Genomic DNA, 17,947 nt, shown 5'->3' with positions numbered 1-17,947 from the left:
GTTCTGTGAGCAGCCAAACCCTTGCCAGCAGAGGTTACTGTGCCCCAGAAAATGCCCCTGGGAAGTAAGTGACTGCCTATCACACAGCCTGGGCCACTGAAGGCACCAGTTCTTCAACCAGTTATATGTGAAACTTTGCCTTATAAATTGCACTTGAGGAGGTTGAGTTAAATTAACCAACTAATAAATGTGGGAGCACAGCCCAAGCCAGAAGCTTTGATTCTCAAATATAGATTTTTAAAGCATCATATAGTTGTTACAATTAATAAACAACAAACATATTCTCAGCAAACAACTAGTACCATTTAGTACTATGGAGTTCCACCAAAATAAGCTGTATACAAAGCACCTGAGTGTCCATGCTATCCAAATAATTTAGCTACACAAATGTGAAATGTTCAAAGAAAAAATTAATTCCATTCATTTTATACATACTGTTCTTTATTTTATCCAAGTGCCTGTCGAACTGAAAACAAACTAGCACTGGGAGCTGAACTGCTTTGAGAAATTAAATGTGTAACTCTCTCCCAACTCAGATGATCTTAAAGGAAGTAAGTCCTCTAGAGTTCTAGAAAACCACATTTTCATTTAAGGACTAACAAAAAATTATCTGACAAATGTCTTAATACTTCACTTGTTTAGTGAAAGTCCACATGAAAATTGTATGAGAAGGATCAGAGTGGCTGATGGCAGAACAAAAGCAGCTAAAAATATGATTTAACATTGGTTGAATCAGTGGTAGTTGATGATTTAGTGAAGAGACAATTGTTGCTTTACTGTGGTACTGGTCACATTCCACAAACACTCTGCCAGTAGAAATCCAGCTCCGGCTTTTGGCAGGGCAATTTCAAAACAGTGCAACATGTTACAAATTAATTTTCTTACTTACTATTTTCTCCCAAAACAACAGTTTTTATATCATGGAAATTTACAAAATCCTTTGTCACATTTTTAAATATTTAATCACATTTCATACCTGTCAGTTGTATGTTCAACTCTAGAGACTCCCATTAGTACACCTAAAAGCCTATCAAAAATATTTGCATACAGGTTATTGGCTCGGCACCCAAACTCTTCTGACATTTTTTCTGAAATCAACAGGAGATGTAGAACAAGTTCAGCCTCTCTCAGCCCCTATCCTGCTCACCCCCATTTCAAGGCTGCAGGGTGATCCATGGAATCAAACTCCTACAAACGAGCGTTTCAAAGGTTTTGAAGCAGCAGCGAGGGAAGTGATGGGTGAGCTCAGTGCAGAAATTTATTTTTACTGATTGAACTTAAGCAAATCCAAGGAACAATTAGGAAGTGCTGTCAACTAAAGCCTGAAATCTAAGCAAGTCGCCATTCAAAGCACAGTAGGCCCTTATAAACAGTTAATCCATGCAGCTGCAGTAGTTAAAGCAAACACACTGCCCTTCACTGCGCCATCAATTACACCTTCCCAGAAAAAAATTACACAAACTTGGTAGGATTTTTCAGAGAGAAGATGGATTCTTTTGGAGACTTGAGGTCAAGGCTGGACTGTTTAAAGTATATTATTAACAAATAAACATTTATTGCAAAAAAACCCTATAGGCCTTTGGGGAGGAAAATAGTGTTATTTTTGGCATCAAATGACACAAGCCATTTATGACATGAATGGCTATCACCAACAGACTGATGAAATGGCAAATGTCTCCCACTTAACTTCCCTTGGCTTCCTGAATAAACTTTTTCAAACACTTTTTTCCTTCTGAAATGGCAATAAACTCCATGTAATTTTGGTTTTCTCTCTGTTATAGCTATTTCAAGATCTGTAGGTGGAAAGGGTTGAAGGCACTTCCAGATGGAAGCTGAAGACTCCCCAAAGACTGATAAGGTGATGAAAATCACATTGTTGGGATCCGGGGCTGTGGATTGCCCTTGTTTGTGTGTATTCCTGCCTGAGTGACAACGTCCAATTAGCTTTCTGATGGTTGGGTGAAAAACCTGAGGTTTAATTGTGGCATCCAGCAAATTGAACATTACAATTCTTGTCATTGAATGTATCTGCTACACACTCAGACAAACCCCTGCCAAAGCATGAGCTGATTTTTTAAAAAAAAAAGCCACAGATTGGACAGCCTTCAATGACTGAAGACAGCCAGTGTTCAAGGGACATGAATGAAGCCAAGGCCTTGCCTTGGGCCTGCTTTCCTGCTTTCCAACCTTCCTGTAGGACACGTCGGCTGAGCGAGCTCCACTGCTGCTGGCACTGCATTCGCTGCCCCAGGCCAGCTGTGGGGCGCAGGGGGCCACAGCACCCCACGCTGGCTTTGCCACGAAGGATGCTGCAGCCACCAGCACTGCATCACCCAGCCCTCCTGTCCCCTCTTGCTGTGCTTCCCACTGTGGGCAACAGCAGCAGGATGGGAAGGACGCTGCACCGGCAAGACTGCGCTCCCTGTAATTGCTCAGGAATCCCTGGGGATTCTCCCACATAAAATTAATGCAGGCGCCATTATGGCTAATTTATTCTACACTCACAAAACCGTGCTGGGAACCAGCCCCAGCACGGGCTGCGAGGCGAGGCCAGGGCGGAGGAGCTGGTGGGAGCTGGGCACCCCGGGAGTGCCAGCTCTGGACACCCCCGCAGGAGTTCAGCGACCCACAAGGGCTGCGTGCCCCTGCAGCCCCAGCGTGAGACGTGAAGGAAGCTGCTGCTGAAATACAAACTCTGCCTCCGCCGTGTAGCTTTTTTCCACAGCAGCTCTGGCCAGGAGCAGCCAGGGAGCAGCGGGAATCCCTGGTAGTAGGATCCGCCTGCTCCTCCATTACCAAAGGAGCTGTCAGTGCTTTTAACACTTTCTGCTCCCATCAGCTAGATCACTTGTTTGTTGCAGCTCCAAGCAGTGAGCAGGGAGGTTCAAATGAATAGTGCCATGCACAGATAGCGTTGCTGCAAGATTACACTGCCATTTCTTCCCTCAAATTATTTTACTCCATTTGTATTTTTGCACTGTTTGCACACTTACCAATAACCAGCCTCACTGCCGGTGCTAACGGTCATGTAGAATCCCACTACACTTTCCATATTGACTCCAGTGTGAGTGGGACCTGACCCCACAGGGTCAAACTCCATGGGGGAAACTTTTCTTATTGCCAGATGAAGCCCATGCCAAGATCCAGCTGTGAAGACAACTCATGATCTTAAACTGCAACTTCTGCTTAGGGTGGGTGAAAAGCTTAGGTCTGCGAAAAGCCACATACCCAAAAACTGCAGCGAGCAGCTCCGCTGAGCCCTCACTAGACCCTGGCTGTCAGGTAGACTGACCTTGCATGACACTGCAAGCTGCTGCACGCCAGGGCAATTGGCTTCACTGGCACTGCTGGGAGCAGGGATTTGCTGGCTCAAGCCCCTGCCCGGGGCCTGTGGAGGGGCAGCGTCACCCCTCTGCACAGGGAATGTCCCTGGCTGCTGGGGAACACGCTGCCAGCCCCGCGAGCACTCGCACCCGCCACGCACACCGCACCGAGACATGGCAGGACTGCCTCGAGCCTGCATGCACACACAGAACAGAACAGATCCTTATCCTGAAAACCATGATGTTAGCAGTCGGGAGGAGGAGGGGGGAGGATCAGCTCTTCCTCTTCTGGAAAGTCCGAAATGCTGGAAGACCAGCAGACCCATTGGTAGAGGTGACCTGCAGGATCCCACACAGGCAGGGAGCACCAGCTTGCTCCCCTGTGCCAGCTGCCATCCATCCACCACAGCCTGTGGCTTTGGACCCTTGTGAGCTACCAGCCACACCACACAGCTCCGTGCCCTGAACACGTCGTTCTGCCAGGATCTCACAGCTTAGATACGATTGTTCTGGGGGTCGGTGCTTGAGGAGAACTTGGCCTGTCTCAGTAGCGAGCTTTGGCAGGTATTGTGCCACTCCACCAGGTCCAGTCCCACAGAGCTGCCAGACCTCGGCTCCAGCTACTCAAGCAGAGCCCAGCACCCCACCAAGCTCCTCTGCTGGGACTGGAGAGCTGTCCCCTCAAACCATCCCCATCCTCCCCACCGAGCTCCTCTGCTGGGACTGGAGAGCTGTCCCCTCAAACCATCCCCATCCACCCCACCGAGCTCCTCTGCTGGGACTGGAGAGCTGTCCCCTCAAACTTCTCCCATCCTCCCCGCCGAGCTCCTCTGCTGGGACTGGAGAGCTGTCCCCTCAAACCACCCCCATCCGCAGGCTGCACCACACGTACTCCCTCACTAACACACACGGGATGCACCAGAACCAGCCTCTAAAGAGCACTGGTGCTTCTCTCTGTCAGAGTAATCCCAGGCTGAAACCAAAAATGCTTTAAAACTATATTTGTAGTTTCTTCTGCAAATTCAAGCTTGCTCGCTCCCTATCATAATACTAACAATGATGAAAGTAACAACTGCAAAAAGAAAAAAAAAACTGATGTAGACAATTATTCTTTGTATGGTTTTGTTTTGTTTTTGTCATCAGTGAATGGTGATTCAGGTTACACCAAGGAACAAGCATGTGAAAGTAAACTTCCTGACAGCTATCAGGAGGATTTGGTCCTCAGCATGTGCACATAAATCCCATCAGCTCTTACTGGGAGAGTGCACGTGTACTCTTGTACATTATAAATAAAACACTGATTGCAGTAAAATCAAGAGCCAAATTCCCTCCTTTGATGAGCGAGGATGGCTCTCACTGAAGCCAATAGGAATTGCATGTTCACAAGTTGATGTCAGTGTTTGAAAAGGAAAATTTTGTGCATATTAAAGAAAATATTATGTTTTGGAAGCAAGGAAATGACCTCCATAACAAGTGTTCTATTTGCCTGTTACAGGAGAATCAGAGCACAAACACTTAACAAGCCCCAAAGAAATGTGCAATACCTTATTTACGCTGATATCAAGGGCGCTTAATCCATTTGTGCCACAGCAGTTCTGCTGTATCTGTGAGGAAGATTGCAGTAAAATTTCAAACCCAGGAAAATAAGGAACTGAAATTAGTCATATTAACAATCCCTTCACTGTAATACAATCTCAGAAAAGTCTACTTGTTCGCTGCCCACAGGCAAATAGTTTTTGAAAGGTAAAACCCCCATTCTGTGAGAGTGAGGTGATGAGCCATGCACAGGAGGGCTGGTGCAATCAGACCCTGTGTGCCTGCTGACCTCAACATTGCACCCTCCTGAGACAGCAGACACTCCGTGGTGACTACAAATATTTAATTTTAAGGGTTTTGCTTCCAAATAATCTGCATTAAAACTGCACAACATGCCACACATGGTCCTTCCATGTATGAGGTATATTCAGCACACGAAAAAGGGCCATGGCAGCGCACTTATCTGGGGCACGTGTTGGTCACGTAAGAGGAGAAAACAGTTTCCAGCAATTTGTTTTTTAACAGCCAGAGCCTATTTTGCAAAATGGCTGTTTGGAGAGCAGCCTGTTGAGGCCCAGGGGCAGGAGCCCTGGTGCTCCCACCCTGCTCCTGGCAGTGCCGCCGGGGCCAGGGGCTGGCCCTGGCTCGGTGCTGCAGCCGCGGCTGCTGGACGTGGCTCTCACGGCCTGGCCGAAGAGCAAGGCAAGGGTAAGGCATCATTGCTTTTAGGAAGTATAAGTTTAGCTAAAGCAAGTCCAGGAATGTAAAGTAAATGTAAGTTGATATGTAAAAATATTTTTTTAAAAAAAGGAAAAAAGTTTAGTATCTGTCTCCATTTTGTATTGAACTTGAAGAGGCTTCTAAAACCAGTGCATAATTTGCCTGAACAAGGCACTGAAGATTCAGATCTATATTAGCATGCATGCTAGAAACACTTACACTGCATTTTAAACAAAAACCCAGGCTCATTTTACCTTATGAGTATTTTCATCCTTTTTCTCTTTTATACATTCTCCCCTCAGACTTGGAAGCCTAGCGTGACTTTCACCATTTATTTTAAGTTAGATGTGAAGCTGTTAATGTATTTTTACTAATGGAGAAAAGCGATGTCTCTTTCCCAAATGTAAACAGTGCTGTTAATGCTCCACTGCTGCAAAATGAGGTTATCTCCCTGATACATTTTATAAAATACCATAACTCAGAAAACACCTCTGCTTTCTAAATAAATGCTAATACTTTTAAATCAAAAAGATCAGTTTTCATTCATAGCTTTGGCTGTACCAAACCACAACTACACAGTCCGCAAGGTGGATATTCAATAAAAACTTCCTGCCCACTTCATTTAGTTATTTCAATTCACCCGGAGAAAGGAAAATTCTCTTCTAATTGTACCCATTTATCTCGAGACTCCTTTAGTTCCCTTGTTTGGCTGCTGCAGACTCAGCTGTTGGGGCTCACAACACATTGTTGCTTATACCTAATCTTGTCCTTTGTTCCAAAACAAATGTGGAAATTTTATGTTCTGCAATGAACAAGAAACTGTCATTGCATTATGAGTCAATCTTTGCCTTGTGAGTAATGTAATCATCCCAAATCATGCCAAAACCCCTTCCTACCACACCAAACTATCCCAGAGCAATACCTGGTTTGTTTACCTTTACTGGAGATTGCTGATCAAGTCACTTCACCGCTTTATTATTTATTTGCTTCTTTCTTACGTCACTTGACCATTAACACGACTTATCGTGTGGTGAAAAAACTGTAGGCAAAACGAAGAATTTTCCTGGTTTTTGTGAGTGTCATTTGCCCTTGCACCCCTTCCACAGAGGACACAGCAAAGGCATTTTTCCATCTTGCTGGGGTTTGAAATCCACATCCTTTCTCTGACTCTGCATTTCATGCAGCTTGGCCCAAGCTGGCCCGAGCCGCGTGAAATCCGTGTCTGACTTTGCCCTGGAACCGCTGCTGTGTTTACACTCCGCATCCTCCCCGAGCTGCCAGGAGCCCCTCCGCGCACGGCCGGCCGGCACGGGCTCTGCTCCCAGCGACAGCAAACACCGAGCAGCCGCTGAGCCCTCTCTGCTGGCCCGGCACCGGCCCCGAGCCCCGCCGGCAGCCCCGCGGTGCTCGGTCCCTGCGCCCGTGCAGCCCCGGCGCGGCCGGGAGGGCCCCGCTCCTCCCGAGCGCCCAAAGCTCCCGCAGCTCCCGCAGCTCCCGCAGCTCCCGCAGCTCCCGCAGCTCCCGCAGCTCCCGCAGCTCCCGCAGCTCCCGCAGCTCCCAAAGCTCCCAAAGCTCCCGAAGCTCCCAAAGCTCCCAAAGCTCCCAAAGCTCCCGCTGGCCTCCACACCGAGCACGCAGGGGGCTCAGGTCTCCCCTAGCCAACCCCTTTATCTGCTGCACTCGCCATTCCAGAAGAAAGAAGTATTAAATAAAATCGAATCAATTCCTGTTACTGCAAGAAAAAGCAGATTTAGCCTAAGTCCAAATTTTGTCTGGAACTAAAAAAAAAAAAAAAAAAAAAAAAAAAAAAAAAAAAAGCAAAAAAGCATAGCTGCATTAGGAAAAACATACTCCTTTTTCTCCTGAACGTTTCTGTCCAGCTGTCCAGATATCTGATCAAATGAAGCAGACGCTGGCTAAATCTGCCCCCTGACCACCACCACTTTCAGGATCACCAGGGCAGTGAGCTCTTTAGGAGATACAAGGCTTTACAGGCTGCCCCCAAAACGGAGGGAAGTGACAGGGGTGTGTATTTACCACTGAAACACACAATTAGTTTAAAAAGAGACATTATAATCCAGCTGTTTTATCATGATATATTATTGATAGTTGGAAAGGGGATGTATGCCTTTGAACTACTTCAAAAATTTAGACCAAAAAGTAACAGACTCAGTTTCTAAACAGAATGCAAAGTATTCTTGTGTGTTATAATAAGTGAAAAAAAATTTCAATGGACTTCACATCTATGATTTTTTTTTCCTCAGGGTAGAAGTAAAGCATTATAAATTACACTCCTGATAATTTAATTGCATATTGCCTATACTACACAAAGATCATCCCTATCGTTTTCTGTCACGGATCAGTGCAAATCGCGTCTTTCCATTGCAATTATTTTGTCCAGTGTTACAGTGGTTGCAGCAGCAAACCAAAATGTCTCCCCAAATCCTGAAAGCGTTCCCTCGCAGACCCGGCAGCCCCGAGGCGGCCCGGGCGCGGGCAGCGGGCGGCTCGTGGCCAGCGCGGCCCGGGAGCCGCGGGGAGCCGCGGGGAGCCGCGGGCCCGGCCCGGCCCGGCCCGGCCCGGCCCGGCACGGCCGCCCTGTGACGTCACGGCCGCGAAACCGGCCGCGGTTCTTCCTCCGCGCTCCGCTGCCGGGCTGCTCCGGGATGCCGCAAAGTCCGAGCCAGCAGAGCCGCTCCTATGGGGCTGGCGGGACCCATGGTGCGGGGCTGCTGGGATTTTCAGAGAAAATCCCAGACTGTTCCAGTGACTTGGAAAAGCATTTCTAGTGGATGACATAACTTGAATCATTACTCCATGTCCTGGGCATGTGCTTAGGCTACTCCTGTCTCTAAGTTTCACCTGGTTTCTGTGTTGTTCCCTAGTGACCCGCACGCAAGGACCAGTGCCCGGCCAGCACAGGGCGAAGGCAGCTGGAGAGATCCCCCGATCCGCACGGTTCTGCTGAGCTCACGGCGCTGCACGGCTGCACCATGAGCCGAACAGATCCTCCGTTAAAAATAAGCCAGGAACGCTGGAAGCACACCAACTCCTGCCGTTAGCAGATTGCCATTGTCCACTGTGCGTGCAGCAGAACCGCGAGCTTTGGTCCCTCCTGCACCGGGCTCCCGCCGCATTCCACAGCCCGCGCTCTGCGAGAAGGAACAGTCCCAAAGCCGAGAGACACTCACTGACGGGAAGCTTTTGTCGTATTTTGAATCTAAAACGCAACTGAAGTGGGAAACATCAGCCTCAGCGTTAGGCTCCCTCGCGTGAAAGCATTCCCAAAATCTGGAGAGGGCAAGGCTTCCCCGCAGCACCGAGGCTTCGTGGGGTTCCTTTCCTTCCTGCGAGGGACGTGCTGCTCCGTGCTGGCTGCACAGCAAAACCGAGCCCAGCCACCGACAAGAAAGGACTCAAAGATGAAGACCAGAAATACATGGTGGGTCTTTTTAATAGCATCCAAAAGTGATGCTAAAACAATACCTGACACATGAAAAAGAACAAAAGCCTGAATATTTTTCTTTCTCACCCTGAGCAAAACTTCGAATGCATTAATGAAAAATTATGACAGAGTGACTGTGGGTGTTTGCTATCTAGTCCCCTAAATAAAAGCCTCTTTTAGAGCCTTTATTTCCAAAACTTTAACAGGAATACAGATCTTTCTATAAATTATATGCATTGCTTAGATATTAAATATGTATCCTGGAACAGTTATTTTTCATAACGTATCTTTTTTTACTATCAGCAAGATCTAGGGCAAATGGCTGTATAACACTGGGCAGTGAGAGAAAAACAAACCGGAAAGGCACAATTAAAAAAAAAAAAAAACCAAAACCCAAACCAAAACAAAACAAAAAAACAACACAAATAGAAAATAAATGTAGCATTTATAAACACTAACGTTTTGTAATAGAAAGCACTGTTAGGACTGATACACTAAGTGAATTCATTTAGGCAAAGAACCAAAATAAAACTACCATAAGCCTTCTATTTTTGAAAAAAGAAACCCAAAAAACCCAAAAAAACCCCTCAAAACCAAAACACATTAATTCTGAAGGTTTCAATTTCTGAGAAAGAAAACTTCTTAAAACAACAACAACAACAACAAAAACCCACCACACTGTAAGGTTCCAAAAGTGCAGCAATTTGGCAAAATTCTAATTAAAATCAAAGAGATTCTGCTTGACTGGGGCTTGTGAAAGCCAGCCTTCCCTGGTGCCACTATGCTGGGATTTTTTTTTCCTTAAAAACCTCGCCATCAAATGCACCTGACCCTCAAAATCCTAAATTTTAGCAAAATAAGCACTTTGCATTAACTCAAAATATCAGTATGTACTCATGCAAGTCGAATTCTTTCTTTAAAAAGAGACCAAAATACATGCTCAGCTTACCCCACTGACATACTGATGATATTTTTGTGATAAATTACATTTATCAGGCACCTCTGACTACTTCAAACTGGGCTTGGGCTACTAATCCACCTCCCCCAGGATTTGCTGTAACATTCCAAGCATAAGGGTAGCTTCCCACAGCCAACAATTTTCTTAAAAAAATAAAAAGAAAAAAGAAAAAGAAAAACTGTTTTCACCCTTCCCCCTAATGTGAAATACCCTCATCCAAGGATGGGCAGCAATTATTCCTGACCCAGGGAAAGGTGTAAGGTCTGATATCTGACCCATCAGAAGCTTGCTTTCATTAGAAAGATGAGACACCATTTTCCCAAAGATATATACACAGCACTTGATCATAGTCCTGGGAGTTCTGGAGAAATCTGACCTTTTAAATTACATTACTACGTACAGAAAAATCTATTTAAGGCAAATTTCAGGAACTGAGATATTTAATTAAACTTTATTCTTTTTTTTTTTTTTTAATTTTTCTCAGATATCTGTAAATAGGACTCAGGATAACAAAAAGCGTCTGGTATTACAGATCTCTGTCTTCCTCCGTACCGTTCCATTCCATCTCACTAGCCCAAGGCATTCTCACTGAGCGCACAAGCATTTCCCATGCCGGTGTTCCAGCCTCGGCTATGTCCTCTGGCTGGGGCTGCCTCTCACACTCGCTCATGGCTGCGCTCCCCGCAGTCTGATGGATAAAGCTGACCCTCCCTGCTGCACAGCCCAGGGCCACTTGCACGGACACACAGCTATTTTTATCCTCTAGCTACCAGAAACGAGTATTTCTGCGGCTCTGAAAGGGCACACAATCCGTGTCAGCACAGTTTCACATGTTTGCTCTTTTGGGCTAATAAAATCTCAGAGAAAACAAATTTTGATTTACCGTGTCTCCCCTCCCCTTCCCGCGAGCCGCTGCCGCTGTCAGTCCTCGGGGGCACACACAGCAGGGCACCATGTCATGTCACACTAGGTGCTGGGATTCAACAAAGGCCAACATGTTGATATCTTTTTATTGCTCGGCAGCCTGGTTACCCCATTTTCCCCCTCTACAATTGGACACTTTTGGTAATACGGGAAGTTCTGAAGCAGTAACAATTCTGTTTTCAGTCAGTAAAGTATTTTTGTTTTACAAAGCAATAGTCTCTGATCTTGCTTTTTAGGTCACTGAGTACAATTCTTTATTTTACAGAAACTAAAGTTGGGAACTTAGAGAGTACATTTATTTGCAATTAATGTAAATATTTACATTGCCAAATAATGCTTTTTTTAGGTAGCCTAAAGACTATTTGACATTCTTTACTAATTAATAAAAATATCTAAGGTGTTACTACCTACAGAAAAAAAAGTTTCACCGATCTACAACTACAGCTACCAGAGGGCGGTTTATTTTGTGTAGAAATGAAAGGCAAAGCCTGTGGACGGGGTCCCTAAGCCGGGCACGAGAAAACCCTAAAGGTGCCGCAGCCCCAGCCCCACAAGGGCAGGATGGCGGCAGCCCTCGGGCAAGCCTTGAGTTATTCCCATGCACAGTGCCCGGGCTGCGGAGGACTCTGGGAGCTAGCGAGGGCTGCAGCATGAAATAACATGTTTTGTTGTGATTCCTAAACAGGGGGACATTTATCTGGGCCATTTATACAAGAGTTATAACCCTCACAATATTTATACTCAGCATGTCATGTTAGCATTTACTACTCGTTTCCATGGAGATGGATTTTCATGCTGTAGCTATGAAATGCACATTGTTGCCACTAAGCCACTTCAGGCCTTTCTGGATGCCTGCTGAATGCCTGACAAAAGTTGATGCAAACCAATAGTTGTTGTTCTTTGTTTGTTGCCAGACTTCTAGCAGAGCCATATTATGTCCTAGTGATTGAAATGCCCATGTTCGCCCCCCTCCCGGCACAAAAAGGATCCTCAATTTAGGTGACAAGCATGAAGTGGGCTTCTGCAGGGGAGGGCGGCCCGGCTCGGGGCCGGGCTCCGTCCCTGCGCGGGGCCGCGGCGCGGCGGGGGCCGCTCCCGACAGCGCCTGACATTTGGGGATAAAGCCGGAATAAGAGAGAGCGCGGGCAACGGCGGGGCCGGGGCCGCGGCCGAGCCCAGCCCGGGCTTCTCCCGCCGCTGCGCCGCTCCCTCGGCCGGGCCCCGCCGCGCCCGACGGCCGCTCCAGCGGGCCGGCCCGCAGCAGCCGGGCAGGGGCATCGGCCGTTCTGCGGGCCGGGCGGCGCTGCGGCGGCCCCGGGCCCCTCGGAGCGACTCCGGGGCAGCGGGCGGCGGCGGGACGAGGCTCGGGGCGGGCGGGAGAGCGCCGCGGGACGGCTCTGAGCGCGGCGCTGCCTGCGCAGCCCAAACCGGGCCGGGCCGCCGCATCGCCGTCCCCTCCGACGGCACCGCACGGTACCGGAGCGCGGCGGGCCCGGGGCGGGAGGCAGCCCTGCCTGGGTCGGACGCCACGGCTCGGTGTCTTCGGTCCCATTCGTGCCCGCCGCGCAGCCCACGCCGGGGTCCCCGCTCGCCGTGGCCGCCAGCCGTGGCCGTGAGCCCGGTGCCGGGCTGCCCCGCTCTGCCGGGCACGGGGCGCGGCCCGATCGGGAACACGCCCAGAGTCCGCCGCGCGCCCCGGGCCGGGCCGGGCCGCCCCGGCGGGACCCCCGCCGCCCCCCGCGCCCTTACTGTTGGTAGTCCTGCTTGCAGTAGAGCTTGCGGTCCCGGAAGTAGCAGCTGGTGGTGAGCGCCTGCTGGCACGCGGCGCACTGGAGGCACTCCTCATGCCAGGAGGACTCGTTCACCCGCATCAGGAACCGGTCCGAGATGGGCCGCTGGCAGCCCTCGCAGACGGCCTGGTGCTGGCACTCCGACCCTGCAACGGCAGACGGCGGCGTCAGGCGCCGGCCCTGGCCCCGCTCCCAGCCCCGACACAACCCGGCCCCGCTCCCCAGTCCCCGTCCCGGGCAGCGCGGTCCGCCCGGCCCAGCCGGTCGGTAACACCGAGCTCGACGGCTGCCGCCGGTCCCGCGCGCCGCACATGCCGGCGAGACAGTCCCGCGCCCCGCACCGGTCAGGGACTGACCGGCAGCAGTCGGCATCAGACCGGCCGGGCCCCTCGGAGCGCAGCCCCGGGCGCCGAGCGGTGCGCGGGACCGCTTTCGGCGTAGTCAAGAAGCGGCCGGCAACTCACCCAGCAGCACTCCCAGCGTGGCCGGCCCCGAGCGCAGGGGGTGGTCTTCCATTTTAATGCCGTCCAGCATCTTGGCGCAGTCCGGTGGGCCCCGCGGGAAGCACCTCTCCAAGGACTCGGGACCCGTCGCGATGTCCATGAGCGGCGGCGAGAGGCGCTACCGGGCGGCGGGGCCAGCTCAGCCCCGCGTCGGGCCGGGCGCGGGGACACTCTGCGGCCGGGAGGAAGGAGTCGCTTTTATTTTTATCTGGAAGACATGAGGAGCGTTTCCTGCCCGGGCTTCCAGAGACGGGGGGCAGAGGCAGGAGCCGGCGCCGCCGCCCATGGGGCCGCCCCGCTACACGGGCGCGCACATGCCGCGCACACGGCGCCGGGCAGCCGCGGTGTCACCTGCTCGCCGGCAGCGCCGGACCCACGCCCTGCTTGGCGCGGAGGGCCCTCCCGGGGCGGGCCGTGCCGGGCGGAGCGCGGGCGCGGCGGGCCGGGCGGGGCAGGGGCTCCCGGCGCTCCCAGCCCCTGAGCCGTGCGGCGGCCCGAGGAGCCGCGCCGTTTAGAGCAGGGGCCGCGGCGGAGGAACACACCCCCCGGCGCCTCACCCCTCCTCAAACTTGCTGACATTTGAACTCCATTGGTGCGCGGCGTATCGCTGCGCCGCGGTGATCCGTCTCCTCGACGTCAAATAGTGCCCTGGCCCCGCCGGGCCCCTGCGGCCCCTCAAGCGCGGCGGCGCCCGGGGCGGCCGGCTCCGCGCACCCCGGGGCGGCGAGCGGCGCGGGCAGCGCGGGCCCCGGTCGCGCCCCCGCGGGCCGCGGAGGGAGAGAACGATCTTGGCTACCGAGGGTGGCGGATGAGCGGGGCCCCGGGCCCCGGCTGCTCCGCTCCCCGGTCCGAGCCCCGCGCTGCTCCCGGCCCGACGGCGGCTCTTGGCTCCTGCCCTGTCCGGGGTAGGTAGCAGCGCGCGTCCAGCGCCGGGCCGCGGGCAGGTGGCGGCAGGACCCTCCCTCGGGGCGCCCGGGACCGGCGGGGACGCGGGTCTGTCTCGCGGACGGCGGCGGCGCGACCGGCCCCGGCGGGCACGCGGGACGGGGCACCGGGGACGGGGCCGCGCACGCCCTGTACCGAAGGGCGGCTCCGAACCGTCACGCCGGGGCTGGCAGCGGGAGAGCTCAGGCGGAGCAGCGGCCCGAAGGCTGCGGTGCCTCTGTGGCGGCGGAGCCCGTGCCCGCTCCCGCAGCAGCGCTGTCCGCTCGGCTCGGTCGCTAACGCTCCTGAACGCGCGGGGCTCGGCGCGGGCGCGGCGCGGGCGTGTGCGGGACAGCCCGCGCTCACCGCGCCGGGATCCCCTCTGAGGCACAAACCGACGGAAAAGCGATCCTGCATGGAGCGTCGGACCCCGCGCTGCCGGCTCCCCTTTCGTAGCTTTTTTGTTTGTTCGTTTTTGTATTTTTGTTTGCCTTTTCCCCCCCGATACTGTTAAAAATCCAAATGTGAGGAAATGAAAATCCAGAAAAGATTATTTGCGGAGATTCTTAATGTGACCCATGATATGCCACGACCCTGTCAAAAGAAGGACTATATTTTGTAATGCTCCCAAAATATTGATACTTAATAAGCAGAAGGAGTGTTAACTTGAATTACTTAATGCCTCTATTTTGTGTGTCTTAAGATAAAACTTCTTTTTATGCCGTTTTCGCACGGAAAATATATTAGAAAGAAATTCGTCATTGTGTTTTAGTAAATTATTTTGGAAAAGGTTTTCAGTAATAGAGTCTATGTGTTTTTGTAACAGGCGGTAGAAATCGGGAAATCTGTCGTTAATGCTAAAAAAATAATATATGATTATTTAATTCTGAGATCAAGATAAAGGCTGTTAAGATTTCACAGTTCAATCAGTAGCGCAAAAGCTGCTCGTTCACATTAATTTTTTATGTCCCCTTCCTATTTTTGCGTGAGGATTCGGAGTTCTCCATCACACAGGGCTTCCATCAAATTATCTTCTACAACTGCGTGGAAAATTAAACCCCCTGTTTCCACAGGAGTTTTCATAAATTCTGGCTATAAAAGAACAAGAAAAAAAACCTTCTCAAAACCCAACGAAAAGGCAGCGCTGAGCAGCGGGACCGGGAAGCAGAGGGAAAGCCCCCAGCCCTGCACCCGCAGCAGTAATTCCAGCTTTGTTCGTGGGCTTTTACTCGCAAATATCACACTAAAGGTTTGTTGCTTCTCTCCTTGTGTGTATACGAGCACTGCGCCGGGTAATTGTTATCCCCGCTCCTGCCCCGAGAACAATTCGATGAGGTGTTATATAGGTTTATACAATGCTTTTAACGAAAAACGAAATGCAATTAAAACACCCACGCGCAAAACCATCACAGAAATAAACCCTAACCAGACTAAGTAGCCCCACCTCCCCGCGGCTTCCTTCGAATTGTCCTTTTATTTGCAAGGCAAATCTCTTTGTTTTGAGTTAAATTTGAGAGTCGAACAAGAAACGCAGCCCGTCCCAGTACTTCCCAAACGAGGCAGGAGGAAGGAGCCATCGGGACAACAAACAACGGCCGAGCCCTCTGCACCGACCGCCCCGTCCCTGCAGCTGCCCCGCCGGTCCCGCCCGGTGCACGCGGGCACCCGGCGCCGGGGGAGCGCAGCCCGACCCCACTCGTGAGCGGGGCAGAACCGCGCGGAACCCGGGAGGGCCACGGGCGTCTCCGTACGGGGGAATGGGGACGCCGGGCTTTCTCCGCAAAAGCGTGCGGTGCCGGCGGACGCTTGGGCGTCTGTGCAGTCTGTCCGTGCACATTCCCGGCTGCCCGGACGCGTATTTTCCCCAGTACCGACGGGCACCGCCCGCTCCCCTGCGGAGGTGGGCACGAGCAGCGCGGTGCCCGGCGCTCCGCAGGCTGCGGTTCGGTCCAGCCGCGCGGTCCAGCCGTGCGGTGCAGCCGCCCCGGGGCAGGCGGCGCGGCCGGGCTGACCCCGCGGCCGGGCCCGGTGCCCGGCGCGGCCCGGGCGCAGCCTGCCCCCTGCCGGCGCGCGGCGGCACAGCAGGGGCTCGGCGGCGCGGGGTCAGCCGGGGCGAGCGGCGGGGCCGCGGCGAGCGGGGCTGACCGGCCCGGGATGTGCAGCGCGGAGACGGCGGCGCTTCCCACCCCCGGACGGGCCGGACAGGCCTCCAGCCTGGCGGTGCGCGGCCGCCGGCCCCAGCTCTGCGGGGCGTGGGGGGAGGCCCTGGGCAGCCGTGTGCCAGCGGCTCACTGTGTCCTGTTTTTCTCCATCCACAGCCGGACTCTGCGTCTCGCTCCCCTGCGGATCCCCAGCCTTCCCCTCTCGCCTGCGGCCGACGCCGGTGCACAGAAAAACGCCCGTGGCGGGAGCGTTCGGGGAGCTGGGGCGCGGAGACCGGCGGCCGCCCTTCGGGCGGTCTCGCTGCCGGTTGTCCACAGAGCTTCCCATAACGGAGCTCCCCAGACTGGCTCTGCAAGCCCGCAGCTCCGACGGAGCTCCCGGCGGCGGCGCCCGCCGCCCGGTGCTTCCACGTCGCCGGGCCTCTCCCCCGGCCGCCGACGTGCGGGCAGTCCCAGCAGGACCTGGCCAATTTGGCTCGGTAGCCCTAGCGGAACGGCCCCGGCCCGGGAGGAGCCGCCGCCGCCGCCAGTGCACGACGGTGACTGATCCAGCCCGCGCGCCCCTCTCGGAAGGATGGATGTGAACGAGCTACTAAGTGTAGTTACTAATAACAATAACAATAAATTATCGGACGGTTACTCAGTAATGCAAACAAATGTTCCGTGAACCACGCAGAGTCTCCCCGTGCCTCGCAGCAGCCCCAACGGGACCGGCCCGTCTGACGAGCGGCTGTTCCTCGGCCCAGGGACACGACCCTGCGCTCCCGGCAGTCTCACGGAGCAGGTGACAGGGCCAGTGATCAGGGACGGGGCCAACCAGGGTGGCCGATAGGGGAGGTGGTGCCGGCGCTATCGGGCAGAATGCGGTCGGAGGCCTCGCCGCGTGAAAAGCGGCCAGCACGGAGCCGGTATTTTAATTAAGCAGGACCTCTTTGATATAGGCCGCTTGATGCTATCTATCTCTGCTCTCTGTTCCCGTCACGACAGCATTTGGGTAGAAAAATTGCTGAGCGAGGCGGGTCAGGCAGGGCGTCGGTGCCGCGTCGAGGAGCCGGAAAGCCCCGGGGAGCGGCGGGTGCTCGCAGCGCTGAGTCCCAACCCCACCGCGGTGCGGTGCCGCCGTGTGCCTTTTCGGGGGGCCTGGAGGAACGGGAGCCAATTTACCATGATTAAAGGCACAGGCGAGGAGGCGCCACGCATTTGCATGCGCCTTCATCTTCCCTAAGTGGATTTTTGAGGGCAGCGCGGCAGACAAGCTCGGGCTCCGAATTCCCTCCGCCTGTGGAGCTCCCGTCCTGATGGACTCGTGGCTCGAGCCCCCCGCCCGCCCCAAGGAGCCGCAGGACCGGGCTCGGTCTAAGGCCCGGCGAGGTCGCGCTGCTCCGACACGGAGCAACTCGGCCACCCGGCCCCTCATGCGAGGACCGGCGGCTCCGCGCTGTGGCCGCGACTAACCCGGCGCCGGGCATGACCCGCAGGGGCTGCGCCCGAGGCGGAGGCTGTTCCTCAGCCTCATCAGGCCCCCGGCTCTCGCTGCCGCTCGCAGAGCTCTAACGCGGGCCGTGTTACTGGCTCAGCCCCGTCCCTCACCAGCCCTGAGCCGCAGCGACCGGCGGGCCGGGCAGGCGGCGGCGGCCCGGTGACAGCAGTGGCGGGCGCCGG

The 17,947-nt window shown here is 53.6% G+C and overlaps 1 protein-coding gene across 1 annotated transcript in view; it reads right to left on the bottom strand.

Moving 5' to 3' along the window:
* LMX1B (LIM homeobox transcription factor 1 beta) overlaps positions 1 to 13,324 on the bottom strand; it is an 84,525-nt gene extending 71,201 nt beyond the window's left edge. The window contains exons 1-2 of the mRNA XM_021543808.2: positions 13,161 to 13,324; positions 12,656 to 12,842 (exon numbers count right to left, since the gene is read on the bottom strand). Coding sequence (XP_021399483.1) covers positions 12,656 to 12,842; positions 13,161 to 13,299 — 326 coding nt within the window. The 5' untranslated portion in view covers positions 13,300 to 13,324. The remainder of the gene's footprint in view (positions 1 to 12,655; positions 12,843 to 13,160) is intronic.
* Between the last annotated feature and the right edge of the window lie 4,623 nt (positions 13,325 to 17,947).

This window comes from Lonchura striata, chromosome 22, assembly GCF_046129695.1.
Source record: "Lonchura striata isolate bLonStr1 chromosome 22, bLonStr1.mat, whole genome shotgun sequence".
NCBI classification, from domain to species: Eukaryota; Metazoa; Chordata; class Aves; order Passeriformes; family Estrildidae; genus Lonchura; species Lonchura striata.
This window is presented reverse-complemented; position numbering and strand designations above follow the sequence as displayed.